Source organism: Rhamphochromis sp. 'chilingali' (assembly GCF_963969265.1).
Source record: "Rhamphochromis sp. 'chilingali' genome assembly, chromosome: 11".
Taxonomy (NCBI): Eukaryota; Metazoa; Chordata; class Actinopteri; order Cichliformes; family Cichlidae; genus Rhamphochromis; species Rhamphochromis sp. 'chilingali'.
Window position 1 is genome coordinate 17,695,208 of NC_137938.1, and position 19,931 is coordinate 17,715,138.

General features: G+C 43.1%; 1 protein-coding gene across 4 annotated transcripts in view; it reads left to right on the plus strand.

Annotated features, from left to right (window-relative positions):
• rims2a (regulating synaptic membrane exocytosis 2a) overlaps nucleotides 1-19,931 on the plus strand; it is a 155,511-nt gene that overhangs the window by 32,384 nt on the left and 103,196 nt on the right. For 2 of the 4 annotated variants that reach the window (XM_080895930.1, XM_080895923.1), the window contains one exon: nucleotides 10,468-10,727. In XM_080895930.1, coding sequence (XP_080752056.1) covers nucleotides 10,468-10,727 — 260 coding nt within the window. Of the gene's footprint in view, nucleotides 1-10,467; nucleotides 10,728-14,647; nucleotides 15,437-19,931 lie in introns of those variants that run through there. The other 2 variants (XM_080895924.1, XM_080895925.1) reach the window with 2 other exon arrangements.

Consider the following 19,931-nt stretch of genomic DNA (forward strand, 5'->3'; position numbering starts at 1 on the left):
CTAAAGATGTACACCATCGCCGGGCAGGTCAATGCACAACAGGAGGCCATATCAGTGTACATGTATACAGGGAGTGCAGAATTATTAGGCAAATGAGTATTTTGTCCACATCATCCTCTTCATGCATGTTGTCTTACTCCAAGCTGTATAGGCTTGAAAGCCTACTACCAATTAAGCATATTAGGTGATGTGCATCTCTGTAATGAGAAGGGGTGTGGTCTAATGGCATCAACACCCTATATCAGGTGTGCATAATTATTAGGCAACTTCCTTTCCTTTGGCAAAATGGGTCAAAAGAAGGACTTGACAGGCTCAGAAAAGTCAAAAATAGTGAGATATCTTGCAGAGGGATGCAGCAGTCTCAAAATTGCAAAGCTTCTGAAGCGTGATCATCGAACAATCAAGCGTTTCATTCAAAATAGTCAACAGGGTCGCAAGAAGCGTGTGGAAAAACTAAGGCGCAAAATAACTGCCCATGAACTGAGAAAAGTCAAGCGTGCAGCTGCCAAGATGCCACTTGCCACCAGTTTGGCCATATTTCAGAGCTGCAACATCACTGGAGTGCCCAAAAGCACAAGGTGTGCAATACTCAGAGACATGGCCAAGGTAAGAAAGGCTGAAAGACGACCACCACTGAACAAGACACACAAGCTGAAACGTCAAGACTGGGCCAAGAAATATCTCAAGACTGATTTTCTAAGGTTTTATGGACTGATGAAATGAGAGTGAGTCTTGATGGGCCAGATAGATGGGCCCGTGGCTGGATTGGTAAAGGGCAGAGAGCTCCAGTCCGACTCAGACGCCAGCAAGGTGGAGGTGGAGTACTGGTTTGGGCTGGTATCATCAAAGATGAGCTTGTGGGGCCTTTTCGGGTTGAGGATGGAGTCAAGCTCAACTCCCAGTCCTACTGCCAGTTTCTGGAAGACACCTTCTTCAAGCAGTGGTACAGGAAGAAGTCTGCATCCTTCAAGAAAAACATGATTTTCATGCAGGACAATGCTCCATCACACGCGTCCAAGTACTCCACAGTGTGGCTGGCAAGAAAGGGTATAAAAGAAGAAAAACTAATGACATGGCCTCCTTGTTCACCTGATCTGAACCCCATTGAGAACCTGTGGTCCATCATCAAATGTGAGATTTACAAGGAGGGAAAACAGTACACCTCTCTGAACAGTGTGTGGGAGGCTGTGGTTGCTGCTGCACGCAATGTTGATGGTGAACAGATCAAAACACTGACAGAATCCATGGATGGCAGGCTTTTGAGTGTCCTTGCAAAGAAAGGTGGCTATATTGGTCGCTGATTTTTTTTTGTTTTGTTTTTGAATGTCAGAAATGTATATTTGTGAATGTGGAGATGTTATATTGGTGTCACTGGTAAAAATAAATAATTGAAATGGGTATATATTTGTTTTTTGTTAAGTTGCCTACTAATTATGCACAGTAATAGTCACCTGCACACACAGATATCCCCCTAAAATAGCTAAAACTAAAAACAAACTAAAAACTACTTCCAAAAACATTCAGCTTTGATATTAATGAGTTTTTTGGGTTCATTGAGAACATGGTTGTTGTTCAATAATCAAATTATTCCTCAAAAATACAACTTGCCTAATAATTCTGCACTCCCTGTATATGTATAACATGCATTTCCCAGAGTTCTCTTAGCGCTCGCCTTCCCGTGTTTAGCCGTTAAAGTGACAGACTGCAGGCTGTGGAGGACACTGCATACCAACAGGCTCAGCAGAAACACAGAGCGACATCTGTCCAGCTGCTCCCTATAATGCCAAGACCCCCATTTGTAAGGGCTTCCATTGTTCACTGCTAGATAATAGCTGAGAGATCGGTTACCATGTTGTACAGATGGTGTTGAGTAATAACAGTGGCAGCAGGCTGGTGATAGACAGTCAGGGCAATGGCAGCTAGACCATGTGATGTGCCTCTTATCCAGTGCCAGCTATTTATCTGGTGATGCCCCAGTGTCCTGGTGTACAAGGTCACTTCTCCATACAGACCATGAGTATGGGAGTGTTACACCAAAAAGAACTGAATCATTTTGTAATGATAGGACATTCTAAAGTAATGTATGTCTATATGCACTGACATAAACACTTGATCCCAGTGCAGGTGAAAATATATGTCTCCTCTTGCTGCTCTCAGTAACATCACTATCACAGTGCTTGGCAGTGCTGTCATACTTTTGAATATTTTTTTGCAGATCTGCATGTGAAATGTGTTGCAACGCTCGTCTGCAGCAGGGGAGCAAAGTAAGCATTTATGGCAGGAAGCAGAAGTTCAGCTGACAGGGTCGGTCAGAGGGTCAGCATAAAAATAAGAAACAGAGGTGATGAGTGTGAAAAAGCAAAGAGGCGTTTTTCAGTTTTTGATGTTGGTGTGTGCTACCTCCACAACACAAACCAATACAAAAGACCACTCAGGGCATTAGTTGATCACTATTGTCATATTGAACTGATGGACAGAAGCTTTGATTACTCCCGCGCGAACAAAGGGACACATTGCGGCGTGCCTTGACGGTCTGGTGTCTAAGCTTGTGTGTCAGTGAAAGAGGTGGTGGCGGCGGGGGTGGTGAAATCTGCCCTTTTTCCATCCGTCTACTCTTTCCCTCTCTCGCAGATGGTGACAGCAGTGGCGAGAGAGATCTTGTTCTGTGAAACGCCATTGAATATTTACAAGTGTCTATGCCGGGAACAGCAAGAAGAGATATGACACGCTAGAATATGATATAGCGTAGAGGGACCGAGAGTTAAAACAGCTGGTAAAGAAGTTTAGGCGAGATGGAGGTTTTCTGCTCACTAACCCTGAAAAGCTCAATTGACTCTATGACTCTTGTAGTGTAGCCACTTTAATCGCTTTATCTTATCGCAACAAGCTGAATAATAGATGTAAAAACAGTGATAAGAGTGTGTGTTGATAATAATCACTGCTCAGCAATCGTGCCAGGTAGCTTAGCCTCTACTTCAAGCAAAAAAAACTTCCGAGCAACTTTCTTTTTTTTTTCTTCTTCTTTTTTTTCTGTTCTCAAAATTGGAAATGCCTTTGATATAGATAAACTGTGTGTCAGTGTTGTGAAGTCTTCAGAGTCCCTGCTTGTAGCGGTAGAGCACCCCCACCAATTTCCTCTGATGTGGCTTCAAAAAGGGCCTGAGGAATCAACAGTCTCCGGGGAGGAACTCATTTGCGATTAAAGCAACTCTTGAAGATGTTACATGTGCTTCCTGGACCCTCGACATTCCTGCTATAAAATAGAAGCGCAAGGACGACGCTACTTTGTTGGATTCTATTTCCTTTTTAAAAAAAATTTAATGAATCAAAGAAAAATTATGACTCTATAAATGGCACCAGTGAAATTGCTTTCACCATTAGAACAATGCTCCTTGATGGTGTACTACTAACTGTTTTCTGATTTCATAGAGATGCACCTTTTTCATATGTGCTGAGCATGCACGTGATGTTACAGTAGTAATGCAGTTAGAAATCCCTTTAATAAATGTGTTCCAACGTCTTGAAATATGACATAACTGACGCACAGATGCGTTTTTTCAGCTCTATGCTGTGATACTGATGCCACCTATTTATGACTGAACCTGCAGAGCTTTGTAACCTGGCTAATTATACATTTACCTCAGCTATATATATATCTGTGATAGAAAGCATGAAAAATGCACATCTCGTCATTTTTTTCTCTCCAAATGTAGCTGTACAAGGACGTTTCTGTGCTTTCTTTCATAGTAGACAAAATGCTGCTTGCACATGTTATGGGAGGAGGGGGGGGCAGATTTCACATGAGGGTAGAAGCTTGGTATAGACTGACGACACCTCATCACCCGGCTCAGTTCCTCAAGTGATTTTATCGCTGTTTCGCTTGTTTTTTGTTTTTTGTTTTTGCTTTTTCTCCTCGCGTGGGTTCAACATTTTGCGACTCCTGGTCCAGCGGCAGTGTGACACGAGGGCAAATGCACGATGACGCGTTTGTTTTCCAGTCTCTTTGCGGAGGCTCTGGGTGCATTTCCAGCACAGACTCTAGTGTTCCTGTGAACGCTAACTGCGGGAGGGGGGAACAGCGGCTGTAGCTGTTGTCCGTTGTCTGCCGGAGTGTGGGAGCAGAGCTGGGACGCGTCGCATATGTAATCAGCTCTTTTAGGTCCAGCAGAGCTCTGACTCTCTGTTCCAGATGAACTCACACAGCGTTACTGCTCACCTCACATGTTTGGGTTTTGGGTTTTTTTTATGTTTTGTTTTTTCTCGGAGAGACGCTGCTGACATTCAGTCCGGGACTGTTTGCACGGATGGATCCAGTATAACGGCACAAGCAGGAATTGAGGAATTGAGGCTTCTGTGCAGTCCGTTATCGCTTTGTTGGAAAGAATTAAGGGAATAAGGCTTCGTTGGTCGGTTTTCTTGGATCGGATGTGGCCGGTTGATCCCCCCGGTGTTATCTTCACGGTGTTTTCAGCAGCTGCTGTCCGGCAGACAGGCAGGCAACCCGGTGTCAGCGCTCGGAGCTGTCCGCGGTGCTGAAGGTCGGAATCGCTTCTTGGCTTTCAGGAGCAGAAGCCTCTGACGGTCCTCAGCACGTTATTGGAATGACTTGGAGAGACGGCTATCTTTGTCTCAGCGGCATCATGGGTAAGCTGAACGAGCTTCAGAGTGACAACATCGCGGTTTTGTTTGTTTGTTTGTTTTTTGCTGTTTTTTTTTTAACCACTGGTCATTTTGTTTGCCATAAAGGTGGCCGTTTCAGTTCAGCACTCTGGCCGAACACAGCATGTGTTGCAGCAATTTCTTTTCAGAAAATCCCAAATCAGATTCCTTTTATCCTACCGACAGTACTGCATGTGTTTGTCTCCACTGAGCGCGCAGTGCCAGTCAAAAAACAAAACCCCCCGTTTTTAACACGTTTATTTGGGTCACAGAGAGGCTGAAGGGGCTGTGGGTCTGACAGGCATCAGCCATTTTTGTGTGAATCCATACACTGGTTTTCCACAGCAGTCCCCTCCTCTTTCTTGTGTCTCTTGAACTTCAAACAAGGAGCATAAATATTCATCAAGTCTATTATTATTACTGCCGCGCAACACTAAAATTAGAAGCTCATTAAAATGTAATTCACCACGTGCAGCCAGTGTTAGGGCATGTGAATGTAGGCGCTCTCCTTGCGTTAGTATTGGCTGGAATACACACTTACAAAATAAAACAAACAAAAATAATAATGACACCCTGTAAACCTTTCATTCTAGAGAAGTGCCTCAAAACTCCTCAAACTGAATATGCATCTTTAATAGGATGTAATAAGGGAAATATTGGGTGATAACCTCTGCTGAAACATGCTATGTTACCCTCCTGGTGCATTCTGTTCCCTTTCATAAGGCCAAAGTGTTCAGATCTCATCCACTCTGGACTGCAGCTGGATACTTTGTGATGCCCGTGTGCTTAAGCTGGACTCTGTCCAGGTCAGGATGTTCTGAGGAACACTTCACTACCCAAACAATGAGTCTTTAATGAGCGGTTCAGTTCACCCCAGTTCAGGTGAAGCAGGGAAACAGGGATGCAATATGATACCTATGACAGTTCATTTACTGCCCCATCAATATTGCAGCTTGTTGCTGCTTTAGCTGTAGATGAGCTTATTTTTGTCTCTATTGGGCAGCTGATATGCAACAAATTTCACAGAAAACCTCCAAATGCAATCTTCAGTTGGAATCGTGGCACGGACACTCAGCAGGGTTTCTTTATAACTGTTAAACAAATGAATGTGGCACAGATGTCACCAGAAGCTCCTCATCTCGATTTGAAATAGCATCCTGTGACGATGTTACGGATGAATGAGTGTAAAATGAATGAATCTAAAAGTGTCATTTAACGCTGGAGCTGGCTTTCTGCTTTTCTTGTTTTTTGCCTGGAAGGATACTGCTGATTCACTCTGGAGTGTTAAATAATGTTGCAGTGTCATTTAACGGCCACAAGAGAGAGCTCGGTGCTCTCTGCTTACTGCAGATCCAGCAGCTTTGTGAGGGGATGTCTCTTTCAGGAAAAAATTGAATGGAGCATGCACAACAGTGTTTAATATGTAATGGACATTGCTGATGGATACATGTTGTTGTCTTTACTTGTTGGCTTATTCACAGAAGAAAAAAAAAGGGGGGGGGGGGGGTGTCAAAGATAACCTCTCCTTCAAAGACATATGTGAATGTGCACTGCCAATTCCCCAAGAACACACCCACTTTTTTTGGAAGATGATATTTGCTGCTACCCTAAAAAACAAACCTTTGGTCTGATGAGAAAGTATTGGAAAGGAAATTATTTATTGATCCTGTGGCATGTGGTGTGTATTTCCCTTAATTCACTGCCTCAGTAAGCAGCCTATAGCAGGTTGAATAGAGTATCTATCTTCCAGGTGTTTTGGACAGGGTGGTAGCGCTTTATTTTTTTTAAAAAAAATTTATTTTTCTATTTTTAACTGCAGGTTCAATGACTATGAAATGTGCAAACACAGAGAGAAATGGTCCTGCCTGAGGGCCACAGCCCCCAAACCCGCTGCCTGCGCTCAGCCGTGAAGAGTTGAGCCAAAGGGAAGCGCGTGTGTTTGAGAGTCTGGAGCAGAATGGCTGCAGTGATAGTGAAAATACCTGGGGCTGTTACAGCTGCTTGACCAGTGTGTGTGTGTGTCATTGTGAATGCATTCATCTACTGTGGAGTCTTTTTGTCAATGTTCTCTGCAAATGAATGGAGGTTATAATAGTTTCCTGTCAGTGTGGGTTGAGCTCAATCTGTCTTTGGATTGCATCCCTGGATGGACTGTTAGCAGCCTTATGCTGTGTGGTGTCTGCCAGTGTGACTAAAGACAAACCAACGTGCTTCCGTTACTGTCACACATCTAGTACTGTGCTACAGCATGAGATCTTATCTCTACCGTCAAAGTTTCAGCAGATTTCTTATTTTTGGGTTGAATTTGAGAAATTTTGTATCCTTAGCTCAGAAGTCTTTGAACTGCTAAACCAGGTAGCACTCACTAGTCTCTCAAGCCCATCTATAACCTCTGTGAAACATTTAGGCAACCACAGAAAATGTCATCAGTGTCACTACATAATTTCATTTAATTTCATTCAGTGTTTTTTAGATATTGTAGATTCAGCCTGTGGAGGTTTTTCCCCTCCTCCTGTCTTATAGACTTTATAACCCTCAATTTTTATTCTGACTCAGATCCAAAGTGCAAATCAAATCCAAGTATTGATGTCTGAAGCTCGGTGTGTGCAACATTTTCTGGACCCATGCAGTTTTGTTTTTTTGGCCTGTGTTTTTGGAATACTAATAGGCTATCAGGTATTTCGCTGATGAGATAAAAGAGCTTGACATGTGCAGTCCAAGGGCTGAGAATATGGTTAATTATTATTGGCAGACTGGGGAGGTGCACAGTAACTGACTCCCTGTTAATTGCAGTTTGGAGGAGTAAATATGTAGGTCATTGGCTACAGCAGTGGAAAGGGCAGATTTCAGGTAATTAACCAGGTAAAACATTTTTTCCCATGATCCTACATGCTCTAATGTAGGTAGTTACTTTATTAGTGTAGATACCCACACATTTCTCCATGAGTAAGCTTAATCCACTTGTCTACACACACAAAAATTGTTTGGCTGAGAAAAACAAAACTCTGAAAGAATCATATAAATTATACCTAGATTATCATTAATAGCCTTTTTGTATTTGTCTTTGTCGGTGATGATTGATATGTGGGATTTAACTAGTCTTTGGTGGAATAGCTGCAGCCTTTGGGGTCTCCTGGTGTTTAGTAATGTGTGCGCACATGTGTTTTGTCAGCAGACATACTGAAGGTGCTGACATACGCTGCTCTGCCTTGATTACTGCAGAGCACTGTTACCTGAAGCAAAAAAAACCAAAAAAAAACCAGACTCCTTTGTGTGATTGGAGACTTCCACGTTGAGATAACTTCCCATGATTTAGTTACAATTCACAATGTTAGTTAAATCAAATACAGGAGGTAATGTGGCGTTGATTAGGAGTAAGGTGACAGCTGGGTCTTCTACAGTGACCCCTGGTTTGCTGCAGAGCTCTCACAGTGGCACTGGATAAATAAAGGAAGTTGTGGTCTGATTGGCTCCTGTCCTCTGGGACACATAAAGCACAGTGTGTAGCCTCGCTGCTTCCATTGTGTGTGACCAGAGTTCTAAGTCATCTGTAACACTGATAGGAGGTCATAAATACCTCGTGTGTCACTAGAACATAGACCAGTACATACTGTGTAGATGTGTAGATGCTGAGCTTCCTTTGACCTATGAAATATAATGCAGATCCTTCATTATTGTGACATTAACCTGTGTTTAAAAAAAAGGCTGATGTTCTCTTTTTTTGTGAGGTGTTTCTTGTGTGTTTCAGTCGTGTAGCATCTCTCTCTCTCTATACATATATATGCAATGGAAGAAGGAACTGACCTTGAAACATAATCCCTCCATAGCCGGTTATCAAGATTACGTGAAGTATCCTCTGAAGGTCTACTAGATGATGTGAATGCATTACTATGGACATAATCATGGCAGCACAGGAACAAGCTCTAAGCACAAGATCAATAGTTCTGGGGTCTATCACACCAGGCAAGACCTCAGGTGCAGGCTGTGTAAAGATGCCCCTGAGACAATCCTGCACATAACAGCAGGGTGCAAGATGCTAGCAGGCAGGGCATACATGGAACGGCATAACCAAGTGGTCGGCAGAGTATACAGAAACATCTGTGCCGACAAGGCCTGGAAGTCCCGAAGTCAAAATGGGAGATGCCCCCTAGGGTGGTGGAGAATGACTGAGCTAAGATCCTGTCGGACTTCCAGATACAGACGGACAAAATGGTGATGGCTAACCAACCGGACATAGTAGTGGTAGACAGGCAGAGGAAGACAGCCGTAGTGATAGATGTAGTGATACCAAATGACAGCAACATCTGGAAGAAGGAACACGAGAAGCTGGAGAAATACCAAGGGCTCAGAGAAGAACTCGAGAAGATGTGGAGCGTGAAGGTAACAATGGTCCCAGTGGTAATCAGAGCGCACGGTGCAGTGACCCCCAAGCTAGGCGAGTGGCTCCAGCAGATCCCAGGAACAACATCGGAGATCTCTGTACAGAAGAGCGCAGTCCTAGGGCCCTCAAGCTCCCAGGCCTCTTGTAGAGGACCCGAGCTCGAAGGATAAAGACCGCCCGGATGGGCGAGAGGGGAATTTCATATATTGCTTAGGAAAAGACACAGGAGGTCTTATACGAGGCTTTTTCTTTACTGTTCAACTGCACCCAGGGTGTTGTGATATAACAGTGTGACAATTTATAAAACTGAATGATTGACTGTGTAACTTGATGACAGCTTTTGTTTTCTCTCTGTCCCACCCAGAAAAACTTTCTTGGTCTGTGTGTTAGTGCAAAGGTTGCATAGGATGTTTTGGGTTGTTACCAACTATAATAATTTGTTAGGTCTCTGCCACGGAGGTGGAGAGACCCAACTCTGCGTCTCTCTGTATTTCGTTTCGAACCAGCGGCTGAGATAAGCAGTTTGGAGCTGTGGTACAGATCAAGCCTTTGAACCTGTTCTGACAGTTGCCGTACAGGCGGGCGCAGTTTAAACAAGTTCAGTTAATGTAGACATAACATTTCGGTCAATTCAGCACCCGCTTATACTAATAACGGTAATGCACTGACTCAGCACTGGGACTGTAAAAGCACGATGTGTGGTGTGGGTCGGGGGTGGGGTGCTGCAGTGGCTCTTTGCCACCCCCAACTGGCTGTCTGGCCTGCCAGTCATTTAGTAAGGTCTTACTCTTCTCAAATTTTACTCAATGAGAGAGGTGTGGTCACCCGAGTGATATTACTGTCCACTGACAATCCAGCTATACCAATAAATAAACATTATTTTATTTACCCAGGATGACACAACACAGAAAAAAATTATTGCCATTCCCTTTAAAATATATTAGCAAAATATGCGTAACATTCACTATGATGTAGCCTCTGCTGTTAGTCGGCTGTATTTGCACTAAAACTACTGTAGAGGATGGACGCACAGGCTCAAAATGTAGAGCAGCAATAAAAAAAAAATCTGCACTCATGTCACTTTACCTTTCACTGATTTAAAAGGCTGCTGCATGTGTCTAATATTTCATCATTCACCTCATCACCATGAATTGTGAGTAGTGTTTATGAATATTGTCGCTGCAGGGGTGAAAACACTCATTTTACTCACTTTCATAAAAGTTCTCTTCCTGATTCCTGATTGTCAAACACCTTGAGAGATCTTTTTGGGTTTTTTTGTTCACCCAGCAACAACAATATGCCTCATAGTCATGTTACAGCTTTAGATAACAAATACACAAATTACTCCATTGCAGCTCATCTTAGGTTTTATAAGGCTGCCACCGCCTCTTCAGTTGAACTAACTGTTCCCCTTCTCTTGCCTGCAGGTTATGTGGGTATGCAACTTGTGCCGAAAACAACAAGAAATCCTCACCAAATCGGGGGCATGGTTCTACGGCTCGGGGCCTGATCAAGCGCGGGGTGTGTTTGAGGGTGGGCCACAGGGGAAGAAGGCCAAACTGCAGGACCCGTCCCTATACCCCTACCAGGGAGCCTCAGGAGACTTGACACCAGCGTCAGACAGAAACAGACCTCACGGCGGGCTCCTGCCCAGACAGGCGTCCCTTGACAACGGTTCAGGGCTAAGGTACACGAGCCCCACACATGCACACCTCACTTCTGTTTGTGAAAAACAACAACAAACAAGCAAGCATGCGCTGCATGCACGGTGTAAGTTACAGACAAGAGCTTCATAAAGGTGGTTCATCTAACAGCAGAAAGCCTTTTAATATTACCGCTGCTCTGTGTTGCTGTAGAAGGAACAGACATGCAAGCCTGCCATAAGAATCCATATAAGTTTCTTCTACATGGAGCCCATGAGACCTATAAACGACACAGGGAGACATATACTGTATCTAACTGGCACTAACTCAGCTATTCTACTACAGTCATCCACCCACTCATTCTTTCTTCATTACACACACATGCATGCATGCACACACATACACCACAGTGGCACACATGATCACAGATGGTTGAAACTCTGATTCAGCTGCAATGGGAAACAGGCAGGTGAGGTGTGTGTGAAGTGATTAGTACTATCTCTGTTTTTGAGACAAAAGCGCACTTTTTCACTGCAGCGGTCCTATTTAGTAATTAGTCCTGTTTGTAGGCCAGCTCGGCCACTGCAGTAAATAAAGTATTAATAGGATGGGTTTTTTTGTTTGTTTGTTTTTATTCGAAAAGCAAGAGTGGGCTAATTACAATGCAGAACACTGTGTTTCTTTTGTCATATGCACTAAGCGCTCCCTCTGAGTGCAACACTCTCACATGCTGACAACACTGACACGCTGTGTTTGTGAATCCCATATCCGGTTGCCTTTTTCTTGATGCTGGTGTCAAGTAAAGTAGTTACTTTGATGTCCACATGGGGGCTCCTTGCTCTTTATTCTTCTAAAGGTTGGATGGACGCTTATAGTCAGGATCTGTACACTCTCTGGAATTTCTCAGCAGAGCCCTTGAAATAAAACAACAACAAAAAAACCCTCTCGTGTCCGTCTTTGCTCCTTCTCAGATGTAAGGTAACTCAGCATTTGTTCAGCGTAAGGCTTTGTTTTCCACAACCCTTGGTGTGCCACAGCAACCTTATAGCTCACAGACTAACAGTTGCCCCCTTGTCTCTCTCTGTCTGTTCTTCCTCTCCATGCTTCTTTATAGGAAAGATGGGAAATGCAGGCTGTATACTTAGCCATGTTGTGGAGAGCACACTCAGTGGATAGCCTGGATCTAATTGGAGAGTTATACAGAGTTAGCCCAGAGTAATTTATGTGCATCTGTGTTACATGCCAGCAAAGTACAGTTACGCTGACCTGTGTAGCACAGGGACAAAACAACCTGCACAACTCTGGTTACAACATGTCTCAAAACACAGTCCTCAGAATCCACTAAAAATTTCATACGTGAAGTCCATTTAACACATCTGCCCTGCAAGTCAGTTGGAAATACACGAGTGTCCTGTTAGAGCTTTCACTGTGTAATGAGGCCACTGTGCTATGGTTTAATTTGAATCGGTTCAGTTTACATATTTATATACAGGACCGATTCATAGCCGTGTGCATCTCAGGGAACTTTATACTGTAAGGTACAAACCCTACAGAAATATAGACAAGAACACAATGAGCAAGCAGAGTGACACATGAAGCCTTTTCAGACATGGGATACATAACACTGCCACTTCATCAGTCTGTTACAGTGATGGCATGATGTTATTCTCCCATCTTCCATCAGATATACCCATTGTTACACATTCAGTGATGTATAACACACAAGGTTACAGTTTTCAGCAGGTCAGCTGTATTTTGGTAGTTATATAGAGGATATGTCCTTCTTGTAGTTGTGGAAACACATGCAAACATAATGTAGCAGACTTTAGTCAGGGGATCAGACTTTTTCCTACAGTCCTGATGGCTTGGATGCAGTTGGAAGATAAGGATGGCCACAGTGTTCTTGTTGAATCTCCCTTAGACTGTCCAATGATTTAAAAAGAAAAAGAGCAGAGAATCAACTGCAAATTGTAATTAAAGCTGCAGTGCTTTACAGTGCAAAGTAATGCAGGAGTTGCTCAGACTGCTCCAAACAGTCAGTCACTCAATCACTTTTTGTTTCCGGCCGAGGATTTTGCCATTATATCGTGAATGATTGCATAGCTTTGAGAGGTGGAGATGGTACCAGGGAGTAATTCTCGCATTGACATTGCCTACATTTGCAGTGACAAAACAGGAAACTGGCTGTCTGAAAATTCATGGGATAATGCTGATGATGGATAGCACAGAGTGTATAAATAGAACTCCCTCCGCATAAGCACCGAAACCCACTTTCATTAATCTTAAAGAATGTTTAAATTAACTCCTGGATCTGTTGTGCTAAAAAAGGAGGGGGAAAAGCTGGAGGTCTATTTATAAGGAGAAATAACTTGGGAGGGCTTCCAATTTGTCTTGGTCTCGAAGGTGTCATTTGAATGAACGCACAAATATGCCAGGACAGCTGCAGTGTTGGGTGATGCTGATGAAACCGCCATACCTAAACAGGGACTGGAATGTACTCCCTGAGAGAATTTCTTCAGATTCTGCATTTTCAACACATTTAACCCAGCAGCGGGCACATTCACCCTGCCAAAAAAATGTGAGAAGAGGAAGGAGCACAATAAACCTAGCTCGAGCATCCTGTAACAACCAGCAAAACCCAGTGTGTTACATAGTAAGCTTGAGACAATTGTTTAGTCAAACCTAGTCTGTCCCAGTTTAAAGTTGTGTACCAGTACTAGTCCTATTTTATGCACGTGCCGCATTGGCCTCGATCAGCTCTGCAGTGAAATGATAATATGGTAGAACAGCTGACACAGATAGTTCAGGGTTAATAGTTTTTGTTGTTTTAGTCATCAGTTTCATTTGAACATATAATGTTTTCTTTTAGATTTGTATTAAGTAGGAGAGGGTTTGTTTTGAGCCCAGCAGTTCATTTCAGTTCAATTTTATTTATATAATCGAATGAGGCTTTGGGTTTAGGTAAACCTAAAGAGGACTGAGTGTTTTTGATGCTGACTCACCTGGTCCCTTGCATGGAACAGTGGAATAATACAAACATTTGCAATCCCTCTAAGCTTAATATTTTCATAGTCTAGTATTTATAGTACTTCATATATGTTTGAGTTTAGATAGATGTGGGTAACTATAGCATCTGCATGTTTGTTTTATTCCGGACTTTATTATCCTAACATGATCACAGTGCCAACACCATTCTACATAAATACATTAACTGCCTCATGCTTAAACAAGGGCCACTTTATTGTGTTGATTAACAGCTGAAGCGCTGCTTTAAATATAGCAGATTTATATTTTATCTTTCAGTAAGGTTATAATAGTTTACTAAAACTAAACTAACAACCACAAGTAGATGTAAAAAAAAAAAAAAACCCAAACAAAAACGGTTTATTAACCTAAAATAAAAATAAAAAGTAGACATGTGAAAAAACAATTAAGCCAACTGAAACGACTTAGTGAACTTGGAATATTACGAACATTAAAACCAAATAATAATAATGATAATGGTTATTATTATTACTATTATTATTATTAATAATAATAACTACGACTGAAACTAACTTAAATTAAACTTCTTCCAACTCTGGAAAGTAAACTGAATTTAAAAAAAAAAATACAACAAAAAAACCCGTACAAACAAACAGATTTCTGAAAAACACGAAGACTTGTGAAAATATGTAACCACATTAAATGCATCAGCTTTAAAGAAGGGCCTGGAATTAACTGGGTTCTTTTTGGCTAATTTCAAGTGTTTACAGTTGGCTGTCTGGACGAAATGAAACGCATTAAATAAATAAATAAACAAGCAGGCTCTCGGGAAAGCCCTCATTAGTTGTGTGCTTTGTCCTCACAGTAACTTTATTGCTGATTGATGTAGCGCTGATATTCCAAAGCCGGATGTGGAATGTCGGAAAGACAAAAAGCCGTGACGCTAGCACGCCCCCTTCCACCCCCCTCGTGCGTGATTCTGACGGTTATCTGCCGCTGTGCGCGTCCCGAAGAGTGCGCGAGACAGAATGGAGAGATATGGCGAAAGAGTTCGCGCGACTGTATCGGTAGCGCGTGCGTACGTGTCTGTGCGCGTGTCAGGGCAAGTGTGTACTCTTCATGGGCAACGGGAAATATGAGTTGAATGTGAGGCAGCAGCTGATGCGCCGGTACGGGGATGCTACCGCCGCCGCCAGGTGCAGTGTAGGATGGTTCTTCGCTTTTTCTTTCCTCCGGACGCTCCTTCACCTCTCCCCGCACACGGAGAAGAGATTTTTGCCGCTGCCGCGAGAAGAAGAAAAGGCTTGTTACCGGCACCGGCACTGCCTCCCTTTTCTCGCTGCAAGTCCGAAGCATTATGACGGAAGGAGCCCACCCGGTATGCGTCTCGTTTAAGGACACTTTTTTACCAGCAGCGCAAGGAGGAATATGGAACTTGATCGGCGTCTTATTTGCGTTTAATGCGCCCCCGGGAGATAACATTAATACTACCACTACTACTAATCATAATAAGGAAAAAAACTGACAAGGTGTATGTTTAGAAGGGGGGCGTCCGGAGAGAGCGCAGGCTTTGGGATGTAATGGTGGGAAAAGGGAAAAGGCTGAGCACTTACTGAGGATAAAAAGAAAACCGAGGTGGGGGGAAAATGCAGTTTGAGACATTGCGTCAGTTCTGTAGCTCGGTTTTATCACATTTCAACGGGGCTTTCACGGCACCTCAGAACATCTTGCAGACGGAGCTGTTCGAGCAGGCGCTGAGCAACATCGGGTGAGTGATTCCTTTGTAAAAGAAATGCCCAGATTTATGAGGGAGGGCTTCCCCGTTGGTATGTCAGGCGAGTTTTTTTTTTTTTTTTGGGGGGGGGGGGGGGGGGGGGGGTGCATGTATTGATCGGTAGCCTGCCTGCGTAATAACAGCCTACAGTATAGTGCTGCTGCAGATATTTCCTGGCTGGGATGATGGGGGCCGATCAACGTCCCTGCCGCTCTTTGCTCAGTGCGCGTGCACGCGCGCAAGCTTGCACGGTTGGACGTTGGTAGTTTTATAGGCACACTGTGACCACATCGGGGGTTACCGTAAATGTATATACGCGCGTGCGCCTTTATGGCCCAGCGCACGGCTGCTGCAGCATGTCTTTGCCCTGCTGCTGCTGCTGCTGCCTGAGAGGAGAACATGAGGGAGGCAACGATCATGAGGGGTTAATGTACATCTTAGGAGTCCAGTGATGGGGATGAGTGGGGACTCCCCCCCACCCCCTACTCAATTCCCCTACACGCCCACTATATGTTCTTTTGAAGGTGTATAGGGGGAGGCAAGTTTTTTTTTTAAGGTGTCAGTTACTTGACAGCAAAATGGCAGCAAGAATGGACATCATGTGCATTTTGCAGATGAATTAATAATCTATGCTTAGACTAACAGAGCAATAATTACTTACATTTGCTGTGCTTTAAAAACCTTTCCAGTACAGCGTCACTGCAACATACAGGCGTTGCTGTAATTTTACATTTGCTGCTAGATAGAAAGGAGCGTAGTGTGTGTGTAAAGAGAACGAGAAAGAGAGAGAGAGATGCACCGAAGCATATTACGATTAGTCTGCTAAATGCCCTGTACCCTACGGACAGGCCTCTGGTCATCTGGCCAGGCATGGCTGTTGGACACATTATGCAGTCTGCAGAAGGGCCGTAAACTTCCAGCTTTAGGGTCGAGGCTTGGGGGACCGACAGGCTACTTTTCTTTCTTGCTATAGACGCAGGTCCCCGTATCGCCACACCATCCACAGTCTGTCTCTTGGGACTTGCGAGTCTTTCCCCCTGTTGTCCCCCCACCCCTACCGTCAGAAATAATTTACAGCTTTGCCGGGCTCTCTGCCACCTCACATTACATGGCCAGAACACTCAGCCACCGGAAGGGCGGAACAGGGGGTGGGGGGTGGGTATCTATGCCTGAAAACTGTGATCCAGCAAGCATTACATCTTACTGATTAAATTGAACTTATTTTCCATTGCAAGCTTTTTGTTGTTGTTGTTGTTGTTTTCTTCTCAGCAAAACCTTTCAGTTTGAGGATGGTGGTGGTCGAAAGCAGTCCAAAACAGGCTGTCTTTTTAATGATAAACGATCACATTTGCAGCTGGTATTTCTCAATGGCAAGAAGCTGTCATGACAGACTCTTAATCGTAGTTACTTTTTCAGGACAGCACAGCCGGTGTCATCCTCTTTGTTCGCTAATTTGTCTGTACACAGTGTGGTCAAGCTCATAATAACAACACAACTCCTTAAACCAGCAGTGTGTGCTGTTATCAGCAGATATCCAGCTTAGCAATCCGTTCGATCGCAGCCGTTTGAGTCTCTCTCCCTCTCCATCTGTTACTCTTTTCACAGGCTCGGCCTCCTAATGGGCTGTATGCTTTTAGATCCAGCTTCCATGTATTATGCATGTGTGCGTCAGCAGAGGTTCTAATGGGGTGTGTGAGATCTGTTCTTAGAAGGCTTGAATGGTTTGGAATTGAGTGGTCACTACATTTAAACTGCAACCATACTCCCTCCCCGCTGCCGCCTCTAATACACACGCTTTCCACTTATAACCTATCCAGTGTTGCATCTCTTTGTGCTTCTCTTCTCCAGAATACCTCAGACCAGATTGTGTCTGCTGGACTTTTGTTTGTAGCATTAGAAGGCATGTTACTGAGTTCTTTTTTTTTTTTTATAGTGCAGTTTTTGTAGTCTTTCCCCAGATTGTTTTTGTAGTCTTTCCCCTGTTGTGAAGTGTGTGATGCAGAATAAGTGGGATATGTATACAGGAGCGTTTGATTTTCGGCACAGATGCAATGTAATGAAATCATCTCCATGCATCAAATCCAGCATGTTAAATGAAATCGACGTGGCTGCTGCTCGATGATTCCGATTGTGCCGCACAATCTGGGGTGTGAGTTCAGTGAGTCATCCTCTTACTCACAGCTGTTTACATCATGCCACATTCACGTATATTGTCCTCCTGCAGTGACGGTGTATTTGCAGCTGTGGATTTTCTAGCCTATACGTGCAGCACGTTGCAAACCAGCTTATTACCAGCACCGTCAGCATCACACTAAAGGTTAGTCTGATGTGGAAACTCTCTGGATTTCTCCCACGCCCATCACGGTCTCTGCTCTCGTCCCCTCCAACAGTTGGGTTGCCATAACAATAAGGTGTAATTTTTCATCATTAGAAATGATGCTGTTTTGTCTCTGTCGATCAATATCAAAGTTATCGGGATGAGAATGACGATGTGTTTCTAGAGGTGGGACTAGACCCCCCTTGATACGATGTTTTGACACTTTTTTAACACATATTTTTACATTTTGCAATAAAATTAGAGTTGCAATAACATATTACACAAGTTATCACCTTTCCTTCAAACACAAATTATGTCCTCAAAGTTAAACTTTGTCAATATGTTTCACCCAATAAGACGAAGTTATCTCTCTTCAGTTATTTCTTATTGATGTAAAATGAGATTGTCAAGCATACAAACACTGTCACTAAAACCTGCCATAAATGTTGCCATGAAGATTGAATGAGGTCAAGTTGGGAATTACTAATACCATCTTGACCTTATTATTATATGTCGCATGGTTTTTCAGTTGGGACAGTTAATTGGATGCTTGCTCAGCTAACGTTATCTCAGGTTGTTTTGTGCAGGAGACGAGCCCTCTTGTTGACAGAGTATTTCCATTTATTTATTATTTATTTATTTTCATTTATTTAATAAAATATCAATATTTGATTTCCCTGTATCAACATATTATACATGATTTCTACATTGGCTAAAGGATGTCCACAATTTGTATCTTTATTGTCAAAAGACTCGTGGAAAAAGGATTAGTGAATTTGAAACCAAGAGCAGCAGTCTCAGCGATTTCGGTCCTGCTGATTTGGTGACACCAGTAGTGGTAACAGAGCACTGAATTCTGGCAGCAGCAAAACAAACTGAAGTCAGGTAATATTTAGACTTTCTTGTCTGTCACTGCAGATGGGTCGAGTCTGTAGGGCATGGTGAAAGTAGTCAGTTATGTCAGTGAGGAGGCTCATCTGACAGCTCACTGTTGCTGCTCCTTTTGTGGCCCTACTTGCAATATTTGAACTAATTTGCTGTCAAAAAAAAATGCTGAAAATAACCGCTGCCCACTTTTAACACATGCATTTTTTGACGAATAATAGTAGTATAGTTAAGCCTGTGAGCAAACACACTGCATTTCCTATAACTTCATACAAGTACCTGTTGTTTCACCAGATAAATGCTTTAAATGTACAGTTGCAGCTGTGGGAATTGTGTGGTTCGCTGCCACTGACACCCGGTCGGCAATATTTCCAACATGTAAATGTTCCATACTTGTTTTAGTGGGCAACTCATTTACCATTTTGTCACGTTATTTGGCAATAGATGGAGACTAACCAATATAATTTCCTTTGGGATTAATAAAGTATTCTGATTCGGATAAAATGAATATCATGGCAGTTTCCCATTGAAATACTTTTGCACAACTTTCCCGAATGGAACAAAAAAATATTACTAGAATCTTTACATTTAACTTATGTTTCATCCCAAATTATTTCACTGAGAAGGTGTGAACCCGCTCAGTTAAGAGCCAAATTTCATTTGCTTTTCAGCGGTGCATCTGCAGCAGCTAATTTTCCTGTAGTAGTCCTTGACTGAGCTAATTAGGAAGTGCAGGCATGTCAATAAGTACTGCACGTGCAGTCTTACTTTGTTATTTGATTGCAAAGCAGCGTTACATAACAGGTGCGCAGCTTATTGTGTCAGGATGATCAAACTAGCTGGATGTTTTATTTTGGAAAAATAAACCTACTAAGAACATAAAATACAGTCATCTCTAACATGATTAAGTAATGACGCACAATTTACACTTATTGTTGCCCTTGCATCTTGTCGGCCCATGTTGATAATAAGCACTGTGTTGTGTGGAGTTCAGTGGAGAAACAAAGCAGGGAGTGAAAAAAATGGCAAGGAGCAGACAGAACGTACCAGAGGAGGCAGAAACACCCAGGCATCAGTCACCATGGTGACAGAGCTGTAGACAAGGCAAGACATAGCAGACTGCAGCTTGTGGGACTGGAAGCTCTGGATCCCCAGATTCATGTTGATGTGACAGAACTAGAGAAAAGAAGGAGAGGGAAAGATCGCAGACCCAGAAAAAACACGAAACAAGGCGTTGGATTCTAGGGGAGGGGCGGTCTTGAAAGCAAGACACCTGCAATATTGAAC